This window comes from Leucoraja erinacea, chromosome 15, assembly GCF_028641065.1.
Source record: "Leucoraja erinacea ecotype New England chromosome 15, Leri_hhj_1, whole genome shotgun sequence".
Taxonomy (NCBI): Eukaryota; Metazoa; Chordata; class Chondrichthyes; order Rajiformes; family Rajidae; genus Leucoraja; species Leucoraja erinaceus.
The window spans coordinates 42,857,600-42,873,989 of NC_073391.1; the positions used below are offsets into that span (position 1 = coordinate 42,857,600).

The 16,390-nt window shown below is 47.4% G+C and overlaps 1 protein-coding gene across 1 annotated transcript in view; it reads left to right on the forward strand.

Annotated features, from left to right (window-relative positions):
• Positions 1–14,438, forward strand: part of LOC129704265 (tumor necrosis factor receptor superfamily member 6-like) — a 40,999-nt gene extending 26,561 nt beyond the window's left edge. Inside the window, exons 10-11 of the mRNA XM_055647272.1 lie at positions 2,504–2,519; positions 8,889–14,438. Of these exons, the coding sequence (XP_055503247.1) occupies positions 2,504–2,519; positions 8,889–9,244 (372 nt within the window). The 3' untranslated portion in view covers positions 9,245–14,438. The remainder of the gene's footprint in view (positions 1–2,503; positions 2,520–8,888) is intronic.
• Positions 14,439–16,390: the final 1,952 nt, after the last annotated feature.

The window sequence follows — 16,390 nt, forward strand, 5'->3', positions numbered from 1 at the left end:
CAATGTGTTTCGCTGGCCTGCAGGAATGATCAGGGCCGGTTTGAGAGAGTGAATTTATCTGCATTTTATCAAAATATATAAAACCCCCATTAGAAGACCCACTTTCTCATGTATTCAATTTAGACATAGGTAAGGGCCTGTCCCACTTACGTGACTTTTCCGGTGACTGCCAGCACTCGTCATAGGGCGTTGCAGGTCGCCGAAAACCTTCAACATGTTGAAATTCCAGTGATAACCAGAACAAGGTACGACTCTTTGGGCGACTAGTCACGACCGTACAGGGTTCACCCCGCGACATGTAGCCAGGGTGCTGCCTGTACGGTCGTGAGTAGTTTCCTCAGGCGCCCAAAGAGTCATAGCGTCTTTCTGGTCGCCACTGGATTTTCAACGTCGAAAATTTTCGCCGACCTGCAACGGACTATGGCAGTTGCCAGAAAAAGTCGCGTGAATGGGACAGGCCCGTTCGGAGAGTTAGATTCAAGAGGGTTAGATATAGTAGAGAGTTATACTTGCACAAAAGTCCGCGAGCATTGTCACTTTCATTTCACTGCACATCTCGTATGTGTATGTGACAAATAAACTTGACTTGACTTGACTTGACTTGAGTTAGAAAAACCTTTTCACCCAGAGAGTTGTGAATCCGTGGAATTCTCTAACCAATTCACTGGATGTTTTCAAGAGAGAGTTAAATATAGCCAATACAGAATCAAGGGATATGGGGAAAAAAAAAAAATCAGGAATGGGGTAGTGATTTTGGATGATCAGCCATGATCATATTGAATGGCGGCGCTGTCCCGAAGGGCCGAATGGCCTCCTCCTGCACCTAATTTCTATGTTTCTTAGGACCATAAATACTAGCTGGCAGTGGTCAGACCCTGATAAAGAACAAGCAAAGGAACGAGTAGAGAGAGATGCTGCCTCACAGCACCAGAGACACGGGTTTGATCCCGACTACGGGTGCTGTCTGTAAGGTTATTAGTGATAGGAGTAGAATTAGGTCATTCAGCCTATCAAGTCTGCTCCACTGGCTGATCGATCTCTCCCTCCTAACCCCATTACACTAAACTTAACATAGAACTAATGTGACTCAGCGGGCCAGGCAGCATCTCTGGAGAGAAGAAATGGCCATTCCTTCTCTCCAGAGATGCTGCCTGCCCCGCTGAGTTTCTCCAGCTTTTCGTGTCTATCTTCGGTTTAAACCAGCATCTGCGGTTCCTTCCTTCACAAAGAACCAGTGTGAACGGGTAATCGATGGATGGCATCAACTCGATGGGCTGAACGGCCTGTTTCCATGCCGTGTGTCTATAACTAAAATGTCGACAATTACTGACGATGAAACCCAGGCTGGTTAAACGTTACCACAGCAGCAAACGATCTCCTGTGGAACTTAGTGAGTCGAGCAGCTCCTCACAGCGGTACTGTATCTGTGTGGGCGATCGCCCACAATGTGGCTCAGACTTTCCACCACTCCCACAGGAAGAAAGTTGCAGAATAAACGCAACACTCTCTCTGTAGTTTTTAGTGTTTCTGCCAACCGCAACCAACAAAATTGCCCACACATTCACACAAACCTGCAGAGTGGAAACAGGCCCTTCAGCCCAACTTGCCCACGTCCCATCTACACTAGTCCCACCTGCCTGCAGTTGGCCCCATATCCATCTAAACCTGTCCTATCCAAGTATCTGCCTTATTGCTTCTTAAATGTTGTGATAGTCCCTGAATCTTGACAGTCAAAGATCCTAAGTGTCCTATCAGCCTGACTCTAACCAGTCTAGTTTAGTTTTTAGATACAGCGTGGAAACAGGCTCTTCGGTCAACTGAGTCTGCACCGGCCAGCGATCCCCGCACATTGACACTATCCTACACATGCTGGGGACAATTTTACATTTATACCAAGCTAATTAACCTACAAACCCCTATGTCTTTGGACTGTGGGAGGAAACTGAAGATCTCTGAGAAAATCCACTCAGGTCACCGGGGAGAACGTACAAACTCCGTACAGACAAGCACCCATAGGCAGGATCGAACCCGCCTCTCTGGCGCTGTAAGGCAGTAAATGGCAAAGATCGACACAAAAAGCCGGAGTAACTCAGCGGGATAGGTGGCATCTTTGGAGAGAAGGGATGGGTGACGTTTTGGGTCGAGGCCCTTCAGGCTGAGATTCAGGGAGAGGGAAACCAGAAGTACGAAGAGGTACAAAGAACAAATGAATGCCAGCAACGATGATCAAGGAAATGTGGAGCCCACAATGGTCCATTGTTGGCTGTGAAGAAGGTGATAGCGATGTGGATACGAACAGTGAAACTCAGCAGGACGACAGTGAAACTAGTACGATGATCAGGGTGGGGGAGGGACGGAGAGAGGGGGAATGCAAGGGTTTACTTGAAGTTAAAGGAATCCATAATCATACTGCTGGGTTGTAAGCTGCCCAATGAGGTGCTGTTTGTTCTCTCTCCACCAGTTATTTTCTGCAAAGTAATTACTTCCCTTGTGTTTTCCGCAGGAGCAAGATGTACCAGGTACCAGATGCCAACTCGTGGAGTTTGTACACTTTGTACTTTCATAATTCCGGTCAAGAAATTCCTGTATTCTTTATGTGTAGGAAGGGACTGCAGACACTGGTTTATGTTCATCATGTGATAGGAGCAGAATTAGGCCATTCATCCCATCAATTTGAGAGTTTAAAATGCCGAGCAGCCGGGAGATCAGGTAGGTTTCGGCGGACTGTGAGCGGAGGTGTTCAGTGAAACGATCGCCGAGCCTGCGCTTGGTCTCGTTGATAAACGGGAGTCCACACCTGGAACAGCGGATACAGTAGATGTCTGTTATTGCTGATTGTCCCTTATAACTGACTATGGGTGGGGAGGTTCGGGTAAGTACAGTATGTTTTGGTCTCCGAATCTGAGGAAGGACATTATTGCCATAGAGGGAGTGCAGAGAAGGTTCACCAGACTGATTCCTGGGATGTCAGGACTTTCTTATGAAGAAAGACTGGATAGACTCGGATTGTACTCGCTAGAATTTAGGAGATCTTATAGGAACTTACAAAATTCTTAAGGGATTGGACAGGCTAGATGCAGGAAGGTTGTTCCCGATGTTCGGGAAGTCCAGGACAAGGGGTCACAGCTTAAGGATAGAGGGGAAATCCTTTAGAACCGAGATGAGAAAAACATTTTTCACGCAGAGAGTGGTGAATCTCTGGAACTCTCTGCCACAGAAGGTAGTTGAGGCCAGTTCATTGGCTATATTTAAGAGGGAGTTAGATGTGGCCCTTGTGGCTAAAGGGATCAGGGGGTATGGAGAGAAGGCAGGTACAGGACACTGAGTTGGATGATCAGCCATGATCATATTGAATGGCGGTGCAGGCTCGTAGGGCCGAATGGCCTACTCCTGCACCTATTTTCTATGTTTCTATGTGTAGCATTGGAAAAACAGCCAATAAACATATACTGAACAAGACACACAATAAACAGCAAAGGTGAACACGGCCAGACAAGATTCGCTCCAACAGCAGTCTCTAGGGCAGCACGGTGGAGTTGCTGTCTTACAGCGCCACGGGCCCTGGTTCGATCCCGACCACGGGTGCTGTCTGTACGCTCTCCCCGTTTGTACGTTCTCCCCGTGACCCGCGTGGGTTTTCTCCGAGATCTCCGGTTTCCTCCCACACTCCAAAGACCTGCATGTTTGGAGGCCAATTGGCTTGGCATGATGAATGTAAAATGTGAAATTGTCCCTGGTGTGCGTTAGTGTGCGGGGATCGCTGGTCCATGGGCCGAAGGGTCTGTTTCCGCGCTGCATCTCTAAACTAAACAGTCACTCCGTGGGACAATGAACTTGGTCTTTTATTCCCGATATGAACGTCAGCCTCAGTTACAACAGATTTTGGCCGTGATAACCGAGATCCGTTGTAAATAACTTCCTAATAACGAGGGTAGCAATAGTTTACTTAAAGTGCAGTTTATTGTCACGTGTACCGAGGTCCAGTGGATAAACGTTTTTGATGCGTGTTAACCTTTCAGCGGAATGACTGTACATGATCACAATCGCGCCGTCCACAGTGTATATACAGTGGCTTGCAAAAGTATTCATGCCCCTTGAACTTTTCCACATTTTGTCATGTTACAACCACAAACGTAAATGGATTTTATTGGGATTTTATGTGATAGACCAACCCAAAGTGGCGCATAATTGTGAAGTGGAAGGAAAATGATACATGGTTTTCAAATTTTGTTACAAATAAAAAACTGAAAAGTGTGGCGTGCAAAAGTATTCAGCCCCCCTTTACTCTGATACCCCTAAATAAAATCCAGTGCAACCAATTGCCTTCAGAAGTCACCTAATTAGTAAATAGAGTCCACTTGTGTGTAATCTAATCTCAGTATAAATACAGCTGTTCTGTGATGGCCTCAGAGGTTTGTTAGAGAACATTAGTGAACAAACAGCATCATGAAGCCCAAGGAACACACAGGCCAGGGATAAAGTTGTGGAGAAGTTTAAAGCAGGGTTAGGTTATAAAAAAAGATCCCAAGCTTTGAACATCTCACGAAGCACTGTTCAATCCATCATCCGAAAATGGAAAGAGTATGGCACAACAGCAAACCTACCAAGACATGGCCGTCCACCTAAGCTGACAGGCCGGGCAAGGAGAGCATTGATCAGCGAAGCAGCCAAGAGGCCCATGGTAACTCTGGAGGAGCTGCAGAGATCCACAGCTCAGGTGGGAGAATCTGTCCACAGGACAATTATTAGTCATGCACTCCACAAATCGGGCCTTTATGGTAGAGTGGCAAGAAGAAAGCCATTGTTGAAAAAAAGCCATAAGAAGTCCCATTTGCAGTTTGCCACAAGCCATGTGGGGGACACAGCAAACATGTGGAGGAAGGTGCTATGGTCAGATGAGACCAAAATTGAAAATTTTGGCCTAAATGCAAAACGCTATGTGTGGTGGAAAACTAACACTGCACATCACCCTGAACACACCATCCCCATTGTGAAACATGGTGGTGGCAGCATCATGCTGTGGGGATGCTTTTCTTCAGCAGGGACAGGGAAGCTGGTCAGAGTTGATGGGAAGATGGATGGAGTCAAATACAGGGCAATCTTGGAAGAAAACCTGTTAGAGTCTGTAAAAGACTTGAGACTGGGGCGGAGGTTCACCTTCCAGCAGGACAACAACCCTAAACATACAGCCAGAGCTACAATGGAATGGTTTAGATCAAAGCATATTCATGTGTTAGAATGGCCCAGTCAAAGTCCAGACCTAAATCCAATTGCGAATCTCTGGCAAGACTTGAAAATTGCTGTTCACAGACGCGCTCCATCTAATCTGACTGAGCTTGAGCTATTTTGCAAAGAAGAATGGGCAACAATTTCAGTCTCTAGATGTGCAGAGCTGGTAGAGACATACCCCAAAAGACTTGCAGCTGTAATTGCAGCAAAAGGTGGTTCTACAAAGTATTGACTCGGGGGGGGGGCTGAATACTTTTGCACGCCACACTTTTCAGTTTTTTATTTGTAAAAAAATTTGAAAACCATGTATCATTTTCCTTCCACTTCACAATTATGCACCACTTTGTGTTGGTCTATCACATAAAATCCCAATAAAATACATTTACGTTTGTGGTTGTAACGTGACAAAATGTGGGAAAGTTCAAGGGGTATGAAAACTTTTGCAAGCCACTGTAGATACTTGATAACAGGAATAAAGTTTAGTGCAAGATAAAGTCCGATTAATGATAGTCCAAGGGTCTCCATTGTGGTAGATGGAAGGTCAGGACCACTCTCTAGTTGGTGATAGGATGGTTCAGTTGCCTGATAACCTTGTTAGCCGTTTTTCTACCACAACCTCTGCCGTCCCAGAAAAAAACATTCCAAGTTTGTCGCGTTAGTAACACCCTGAACTAAAATTAATTTAGTTGTGAAATGATAATGGTGCAACATTTGACATATTTTGATCCACGCTTTGTGCATTACAGTCTCTGTATTTTAGGCTCAGCTGGTGGACTTGATATTACTTTGGTTGGACGGGAGGGAAAGGTTTATCTTTACTCATTAATGCTATCCTTAGTTCCGGTGCGGTAGCTAACAGCGACACAGTGGCGCAGTTGGTAGAGCCGCTGCCTCACGGCGCCAGAGACCCGGGTTCGATCCTGACCTCAGATGCTGTCTGTGTGGAGTTTGCACGTTCTCCCCTGTGACCGCGTTGGTTTCCTCTGGGTGTTCCGGTTCCCTCCCACATCCCAAAGACGTTTGCGGGTCCGTAAGTTATTTGCCCCCTAGTGTGCAGGGAGTTGTTGAGGAAATGGGATAACATAGAACTAGCGTTGGTCGGCGTGCACTTGGTGGAATACGGGCCTGTTTCCATAGTTTTGTTTAGAGATGCAGTGTGGAAACAGGCCCTACGGCCCACCGAGTCTGCACTGACCAGCGAACCCCATACACTAGCACTATCCTGCATACAAGGGACGTCTTTAGGATGTTGGAGGAGACCGGAGCACCCGGAGAAAAACCCACGGGGAGAACGTACACACTCCCTACGGACAGCACCCGTGGTCAGGATCGAACCAAGCTCTCTGGCGCTGCAAGGCAGCAACTCTACCGCTGCGCCACCGTGCTTAACTAATCTAAATATTCTAAATAGTCTATGTGGGCAGTTGAAAAGAAAGCGTGTAGAATGGAACTGCAGATGCTGGTTTAAACCGAAGATAGACACAAACAACTCAAGTAACTCAGTGGGACAGACAGCATCTCTGGAGAAAAGGAAAAGGTGACAAAGACAATGCTTGCCGTGGACAGCAGGTGGTGCTGTTCTTTCAGTTTAGCATCTCCAAACCCCTTATCAGGTGATTTTTCCTATTCTTTGCACATTTTTGCTTTAATTTTTGAATCCAGAAGATGGTGCTGTGGCATTTAGATTAAATTTTAATCACAGTACATAATAAATTCATAGCCAGAGGATTTGAGTTTAGGAGCAAGGAGGTCCTACTGCAGTTGTACAGGGCCCTGGTGAGACCACACCTGGAGCCACTGTTTTCCCAGTGACTAGTGGGGTGCCGCAAGGCTCAGTGCTGGGACCCCAGTTATTTACAATATATAACCTACAAACCTGCACCTCATAAGATTCTTAATGGATTGGACAGGATAGAGGCAGGAAAAATGTTCCCGATGTTGGGGGAGTCCAGAACCGGGGGTCACAATTTATAAATAAGGGGTCGGCCATTTAGGATTGAGATGAGGAAAAACATTTTCACCCAGAGAGTTGTGAATCTGTGGAATTCTCTGCCACAGAGGGCAGTGGAGGCCAATTCATTGGATGTTTTCAAGAGAGAGTTAAGGGCCGGTCCCACCAGCATGCGCCTACATGTGGCAAGCACGACCAAACCAGAAGCGGGAGTCGCGCGGAGGTCGAGTGAGTGACACTGCGTCGAGGCGGCTGCGGGCCGGCAGGCCGTTGCCGCGCGGAATTTTTAAACACAGTCAGTTTTTCGGAGCCCCGCGCGGTGTCGGGACCAGCTCCGCACAACTCCATACGTGGGACCGGCCCTGCGAGGCCGTATGGCTCAAGCGACCACGTTAGGTCGCGCTTGTCGCGTGCAGGCGCATGCTGGTGGGACCGGCCCTTTAGGTCGCGCTTGCCGCATGCAAGTCGCATGCTCGTGGGACAGGCCCTTCAAATTTAGCTCTTGGAGATAATGGAATCAAGGGATATGGGGAAAAAGCAGGTACTGATTTTAGATGATGAGTGATGATCACATGGAATGGCGTAGACTTGATGGGCCAAATGGCCTCATTCTGCTCCTATCACGTATGATCTTATGTTCCATATACCCACCACCAATGGAATTCATTGGAACATGGAGAGCCATAGTGCTATACAGCATGGAAACAGGCCATTCGGCCCATCACACCCATGATGGCCAGTGTGAACCTATCCATATCAACCCCATTCTGCGACACCTGGACCATAGGCTTACATGTAAGAAGTGGATGCGAAAGTGGGATGACATAGAACTGGTGTGAATGGGTGTGAAGGAGGGTCTTGACCCGAAACCTAGCCTATTCCTTTTCCCCAGAACCCCTTCACAAATGCAGAGGATGCCTGTGTGTAACCTCTCCCTTTTTGAGTTTAGTTTAGTTTAGGGATACAGCGCGGAAACAGGCCCTTCGGCCCACCGAGTCCGGGCTGGATCGGCGATCCCCACACACTGACACTATCCTACATCCCGGGACAATTTACAATGATACCGCAGCCAACGAGCCTGCAAACTTGTACGTCTTTGGAAGGTGCGGGATGAAACCGGGGCTCCCGGACAAAACCCACGCAGGTCACGGGGGGGTGGGGAGTACAAACTCCGCACAGACAAGCGCCCGCGGTCAGGATCGAATCGGGTCTCTGGTGCTGTGAGCGCAGTTATTGAGTTGGATTGCAACTCTTTTTACACAGAGAGTGGTGATTCTGTGGAATTCTCTGCCACAGAGGGTAGTTGAGGCCAGTTCATTGGCTATATTTAAGAGGGAGTTAGATGTGGCCCTTGTGGCTAAAGGGATCCGGGGGTATGGAGAGAAGGCAGGTACAGGATACTGAGTTGGATGATCATATTGAAAGGCGGTGCAGGCTCGAAGGGCCGAATGGCCTACTCCTGCACCTATTTTCTATGTTTCTATCTATGTTTAAGTCTAACGGAATCAAGGGTTTTCGGGGAGAAAGCAGGAACGGGGCACTGATTTTTGGATGATCGGCCATGATCATCTTGAATGGTGGTGCTGCCTCCTGCATCTATTATCTAGGTATCTACCACGCTGCGCCACCGTGCCACCGCGCCGTCTCCCCCCCCTACTCGATATTGTTGACGTTGGCCAAAATGTCTCCGTTCTTTTTTCCGTAACAGACGTGGAGCTTTCGGATGGGGATATGCATGATATAGCGGACGAGATTGAGCCACGGCACTATCACCAACTTGGGATAAGCCTGGGGCTGACGGAACCCAAACTGCAGCAGATCGAAGCCGATTACCGGGACGATAAAAGCCGGCAGGGGTTCGCCATCCTGTACGAATGGCTCCAGAGCAATGGGAAGCGAGGGGCCCTCCCGAAGCTGATCGGGATCCTTCGAAATTTAGGGTGGATGCTGGCAGCAGACAACATCTTGACCAAATTAACCAGCACCAAAGAAATCAGCGTTGAGATTCCCGAAAAGGATGTGAGTGAAACTAACGGAGCGACTGAACATGTATCCGTAGCTTAGATACAAAAAAAATAAGTGCAGGAGGAGGCCATTCGGCCCTTCGAGCCAGCGCTGCCATTCAATATGATCATGGCTAATCATTTAAAATCAGTACGTCGTTCCAGCTTTCTCCCCACATCCCTTTATTCCGTTAGCCCCAAGTCTAACGAAAGGGAAATCATGCTTGACTAATCTTCTGGAATTTTTTGAAGATGTAACTAGGAAAATGGACAAGGGAGAGCCGGTGGATGTAGTGTACCTGGACTTTCAGAAAGCATTTGATAAGGTCCCACATAGGAGATGAGTGGGAAAAATTAGGGCACTTGGTATTGGGGGTAGAGTGGTGACATGGATAGAGAAGTGGTTGGCAGGCAGGAAACAAAGAGTAGGGATTAACGGGTCCCTTTCAGAATGGCAGGCAGTGACTAGTGGGGTACCACAAGGCTCAGTGCTGGGACCGCAGCTATTTACAATATACATCAATGATTTGGATGAAGGGATTCAAAGTAACATTAGCAAATTTGCAGATGACACAAAGCTGAGTAGCAGTGTGAACTGTGGAGGAATCTATGAGAATGCAGGGTGACTTGAACATGTTGGGGGAGTGGGCACATGCATGGCAGATGAAGTTTAATGTGGATAAATGTGAGGTTATCCACTTTGGTAGCAAAAACGGGATGGCAGATTACTATCTAAATGGCGTCAAGTTGGTAAAAGGGGAAGTACAACGGGATCTGGGGGTCCTTGTTCATCAGTCTATGAAAGTAAGCATGCAGGTACAGCAGGCAGTGAAGAAAGCGAATGGCATGTTGTCCTTTATAACAAGAGGAATCGAATATAGGAGCAAAGAGGTCCTTCTGCAGTTGTACAGAGCCCTAGTGAGACCACACCTGGAGTATTGTGTGCAGTTTTGATCCCCTAATTTGAGGAAGGACATTCTTGCTATTGAGGTAGTGCAGCATAGGTTTACAAGGTTAATTCTCGGGATGGCGGGATTGTCATATGCTGAGAGAATGGAGCGGCTGGGCTTGTATACTCTGGAGTTTAGAAGGATAAGAGGGGATTTTATTGAAACATATAAGATTGTTAAGGGTTTGGACACGCTGGAGGCAGGAAACATATTCCCGATGTTGGGGGAGTCCAGAACCAGGGGCCACAGTTTAAGAATAAGGAGTAAGCCATGTAGAACGGAGACGAGGAAACACTTTTTCTCACAGAGATATGTGAGTCTGTGGAATTCTCTACTTCAGAGGGCGGGGGAGGCAGGTTCTCTGGATACTTTCAAGAGAGAGCTAGATAGGGCTCTTAAAAATAGCGGAGTTAGGGGATATGGGGAGAAGGCAGGAACGGGGTACTGATTTGGGATGATCAACCATGATCACATTGAATGGCGGTGCTGGTTCGAAGGGCCAAATGGCCTACTCCTGCACCTATTGTCTGTTGTCTATTGTCTAAACTAACTTTTGAGCTAAATCTAACTCTCTCTTGAAAACATCCAGTGAATTGGCCTCCACTGCCTTCTGTGGCAGAGAATCCCATAGATTCACAACTCTCTGGTTGAAGAAGCTTTTCCTCATCTCAGCCCTTAATGGCCTACCCGTTATTCTTACACTGCGAACCCCCTGTTTCTGCACTCCCCCAATATTGGGGAACATGTTTCCTGCATCTAGCCTGTCCAATCCTTTAAGAATTTTATGTGGAATTCTCTGCCACAGAAGGGCAGTGGAGGCCAATTCACTGGATGTTTTCAAGAGAGAGTTAGATTTAGCTCTTCGGGCTAACGGAATCAATGGATATGTGGAGAAAGCAGGAACGGGGAACTGATTTTAGATGATCAGCCATGATCATATTGAATGGCGGTGCTGGCTGGAAGGGCCGAATGGCCTACTCCGGCACCTATTGTCTATGTTGCCCCTGAGTTAAAATGGAGGAGATCGAGCTCTCTGAAGTTGTGCCAAAGGGAAAGGACTGAACTCGCCAAACCACACTCTGTGGAGATGCTTTTCCCAACTTTTAGCAATCTTTACGTGATTTCTATGTTGTTTACATGATCAACTTTGTACGAATGAGGGTGACTGGTGTGGGGTTTGTACATATTTTAAATTGTGGAGGTCACCGGTATCACAAACTAAAGGCGATAGAAAATGTTTTCCTCTTTGCACTGGTGACAAATCTATCATTGTGCCCATTGAAATATTTTTTTCGTGCGTGTGTATGCGCAGGAGTTATATACTTGTACAGCACAAGGTGAATTTATAATGGGAAATAAGGAAGTGGCAGAACAGTTAAACGAGTACACAAAAACGCTGGAGAAACTCAGCGGGGGCAGCAGCATCTATGGAGCGAAGGAAGTCGGCAATTTCTTGCCTATTTCCTTCGCTCCATAGATGCTGCTGCACCCGCTGAGTCTCTCCAGCATTTTTGTGTACCTTCGATTTTCCAGCATCTGCTGTTCCTTCTTAAACAGTTAAACGAGTACTTTGGTTCTGCCTTCTGTCTAAGGAAGACGCAAGCAATCTCTAGAAATACTAGAGTACCGTGGATCTAGTGGGAGGGAGGAAATGAAGGGAATCCTCATTTATCAGGAAATGGTGTTAGGTAAATTGTTGGGACTGAAGGCAGATAAATCCCCAGGGCAATGGACAATAGACAATAGGTGCAAGAGTAGGCCATTCGGCCCTTCGAGCCGGCACCGCCATTCAATGTGATCATGGCTGATCATCCCTAATCAGTACCCCTTTCCTGCCTTCTCCCCACATCCCATGACTCCGGTATCTTTAAGAGCCCTATCTAGCTCTCCCTTGAAAGTTTCCAGAGAACCGGCCTCCACCGCCCTCTGAGGCAGAGAATTCCACAATTCTGATGGTCTGCATCCCAGAGTACTCAAGGAGGTGGCCCTATAAATCGTGGATGCATTGGTGATCATTTTGCAATGTTCTCTCGACTCTGGATCAGTTCCTGTGGACTGGAGGGTAGCAAATAACCTTACTTTTTAAGAAAGGAGGGAGAGAGAAAAGGGGGAATTATAGACCAGTTAGCCTTGCATCGGTAGTGGGGGAGGATGCTGGAGTTGATTATTAAAGATGTTATAGCAGCACATTTGGGAAGCAGTGACAGGATCGGTCAAAGTCAGCATGGACTTATGAAGGGGAAATCATACTTGACTAATGTTCTGGAATTTTTTAAGGATGGAACAAGTAGAATGGATAAGGGAGAGCCAGTCTATGTTTCTATGTTTCTAAGAACTCTGCAGTCATTTTGCTGAGCACCTCCGTCCAGTCCGCCTTTACCTACCTACCTGATCTCCCGGCGGCCAAACACTTTGACTCCCCCTCCTATTCCCACACTGGCCTTTGTGTCCTGGGCCTCCCCCACAGTCAGAGTGAGGCCTGATGCTAATTGGAGGAACAGCACCTCATATTGGGCAACTTATACCCCAGCCGAGATAGACACAGAAAGCTGGAGTAACTCAGCAGGTCAGACAGCATCTCTGGAGATAATTCAACCCAGCGGTATGAATATTGATTTCTCTAATTTCAAGTAACCCTTGTTTTCCCTCTCTCTCTCTCCGTCCCTCCCCATCCTAGTTCTCCGACTAGTTCTACTGTTTAAATGTTACTGATTCTATGCCTCGTTGTCACCTTCCCCTCAGCGAACAATGTACTGTTCTACATTTCCTTAGTAGCATCTGCTTTGATCTCTCATTTTCACACCTTACCCTTCCACATCTCTAGACTCCCTCTCCCCTGACTCTCAGACTGAAGAAAAAGATCTCGACCCGAAACGTCACCCATTCCTTCTCACCAGAGATGCTGCCCGTCCCGCTGAGCTACTCCAGCATCTTGTGTCTATCTTCGCTGGAAGAACTCTGCAGGTCAGGCAGCATCTGTGGAGGGAATGGACAGACGGCGTTTTGTGTCGGACCCTTCTTCAGACTGAAGGTGGAAGGGGGAGGGGAGCAAGCTGGATAAAGTGAGGTGGGGGTTTGGACAAACCTTGATGAGTGATAGGTGGATACAGACGAGGGTGGTTTTGGTTCACTGATGGGTAGATAAAGGCCAGAGATGAAAAGGCAAAAGTAGAGAGATAAGGAGCTGAGGAGAGAACAAGCATGAAATGTGAAGCCAGAGGAAGGAATAGAATAAACTTGATCAAGCGTAGGTCAAATTTAGAAAATCTAGCCCAATATCTGATTAAGATACGACACGATAGAACGTTATTTATCTCAGGAGGGAAATTAAAACACAACAGTCGTAAAAGCACAAGATTCATAGATTCATAGAAAATAGGTGCAGGAGTAGGCCATTCGGCCCTTCGAGCCTGCACCGCCATTCAATACGATCATGGCTGATCATCCAACTCAGTATCCTGTACCTGCCTTCTCTCCATACCTTTAGCCACAAGGGCCACATCTAACTCCCTCTTAAATATAGCCAATGAACTGGCCTCAACTACCTTCTGTGGCAGAGAGTTCCAGAGATTCACCACTCTCTGTGTGAAAAATGCTTTTCTCATCTCGGTCCCAAAGGATTTCCCCCTTATCCTTGATACATGAAACATGAAATTAAAGTGACGAGTGGAAAGGATTAGAGATGTACAAATATTTGGGCGTGGGGGGGGTGGGGGAGAGTCCGTCTCAGTCTACCCCACGCCAGAAGCGGGAATTGTACAGTTTGATAGCCACAGGGAAAAAGGATCTCCTGTGGCGTTCTGTCCTGCATCTGTTGCTGAAGGTGCTCCTCAGGTTGACAAGTGTGTCACAGAGCAGGGGTGAGCTGTATTGTCCAGGATGCTCCGCAGTTTGAGGACCATCCTCTCCTCCAAGACCACCTCCCGTGAATCCCAACGGACGGAGCCAGCCTTCCTGATGAGCTTGTTGATCCTGTTGGCACCCGCAGCCTACACCCTGCTGCCCCAGCGCACGGCAGCGAAGATGATGGCACTGGCCACCACTGGCTTCCATTTAATTAAAAGTTACTAAAATGCAGGAAATGAAATGAACAAATATACTTGATCAACTGCTCTGTTTGAATTGCACTCAAAAGGGATAAGATATAATTTTGGAGGAATTGATGGTGTCCCAGTGTAATAATTCTTTGAAAACAATTATACTGAAAGCTGGTGAAACTCAGCGGGTGAGGCAGCATCTATGGAGCGAAGGAATAGGCGACGTTTCGGTTCGAGACCCTTCTTCATACTGATGTTGAGGGGTGGGCTGGAGGGGGGGGGGGGGGGCGGAGGGAAGAAGAAAGGAAGAGGCGGAGACAGTGGGCTGTGGGAGAGCTGGGAAGGGGAGGGGAAGGAGAGAGAAAGCAGGGACTACCTGAAATTGGAGATGTCAATGTTCATACCACTGGGGTGTAAATTACCCAAGCAAAATATGAGGTGCTGACCCTCCAATTTGCGGTGGGACTCACTCTGGCTATGGAGGAGGCCCAGGACAGAAAGGTCGGATTTGGAATGGGAGGGGGAGTCGGAAGTGCTGAGCCACCGGGAGATCAGGTTGGTTATTGCAAACCCGCTGAGTTTTCTCCAGCATTTTTGTCTACCATCGATTTTTCCAGCATCTGCAGTTCCTGCTTAAACATACTGAGACCTGCTTATTTGCACAATGGAGAGAATGTGTATATAATGATTTGTAAATACCTCAAAATGTGATTTCTCTATTTGCTCTTTAGTGATTTTTGTTAATGCATTGCAATTATGACCTGCGTGTCTTCATGTTGTGAAAACTTCTGATTTAAATAAATGCACAAAATAAACTTGCTCTGAAGTTGTCCCTGTTAGAATAACAAATAAAGAATTGTGTGACTGGAAGTTGAAAACACTGGGAGCGCGATAGATTATCAGGCGGTGGTGCAACGGTAGAACTGTTGGCCTATAGCACAGGAGACCCGGGTTCGATCCTGACCTCAGGTGCTGTCTGTGTGGAGTTTGCACTTCTTCTCCCCGTGACCGCGTGGGTTTTCTCCAAAGTCGTGCAGGTTTGTAGGTTAATTGGCTTCTGTAAATTGACCTTGTAGTGTGTGTGATGGAGCTGGAGGATGGTCGGCACGGACACAGTGGGCCGAAGGGCCTGTTTCTATGCTGTATCTCTAAACTAACCTAAACAAATTGTCTGAAGAAGGTTCAGGACCCGAAACGTCACCTTTTCTCCAGAGACGCAGGTCTGACCCGCTGAGGTACTCCAGCTTTTTGTGTTTGTCTTTGTACTAGACTAATTCCCTGACTGATAAAGACCAGAGTGCCAAAAGCCATCTTCACCACTCTCTCTTCTTGCGATGCCACCTTCAGGCCCCTCTATCCATGCCCCTCGTTGGTGGTGAGAAGCACGACTCCATTTTGTTCAGCAAATCGAGAAGAAGAAGCGTGAACAAAATGGCGGAAATTTAAAATGTGTAGAAAGACGGGGCAACCATGGTGCGAATGTGTACATAGCTGGGCAGATACTTGGACTAAGTTACCATAGACACAAAGATAGACTCAGCGGGCCAGGCAGCATCTCTGGAGAGAAGGAATGGGTGAGGTTCTGGGTCGAGACCCTTCTTCAGACCTTACCCACAGTACCATACCACCGACAGTCACCACAGTTGTGAAGGTCCTGCACGGTGGCGCAGCGGTAGAGTTGCTGCCTTCCAGCGTAGGAGAACCGGGTTCAATCCTGACCACGGGTGCTGTCTGCATGGAGTTTGCATGTTCTCCCTGTGACCTGCGTGGGTTTTCCCCGGGTGCCCTGGTTTCCTCTCGCACTCCAAAGACGTGCAGGTTTGTAAGTTAATTGGCTTCGGTCAAATTGTAAATTGTCCCTAGTGTGTGTAGGGTAGTACTAGTGTATGGGGTGATCACTGGTCAGCATGGACTCAGTAGGCCCTGTTTCCGCGCTGTATCTCTAAACTAAACTAAAAGGCATGTGAGCTCCTGCGCATTACTAATTTAAACATCGAGCTCAAAGATAGGAAGATTGATAAACCAGCAAAATTAGTATTCAGTTTAGTTTAGTTTAGAGATACAACGTGGAAACAGGCCGTTCGGCCCACCAACTCCCTGCTGACCAGCAACACCCCTTTCACTAGTTCTACCCTACAAGTATTAAGGATAATTGACAGAAGCCAACTAACCTATAAACCTGCACGTCTTTGGAATGTGGGAGGAAACCGGAGCACCCGG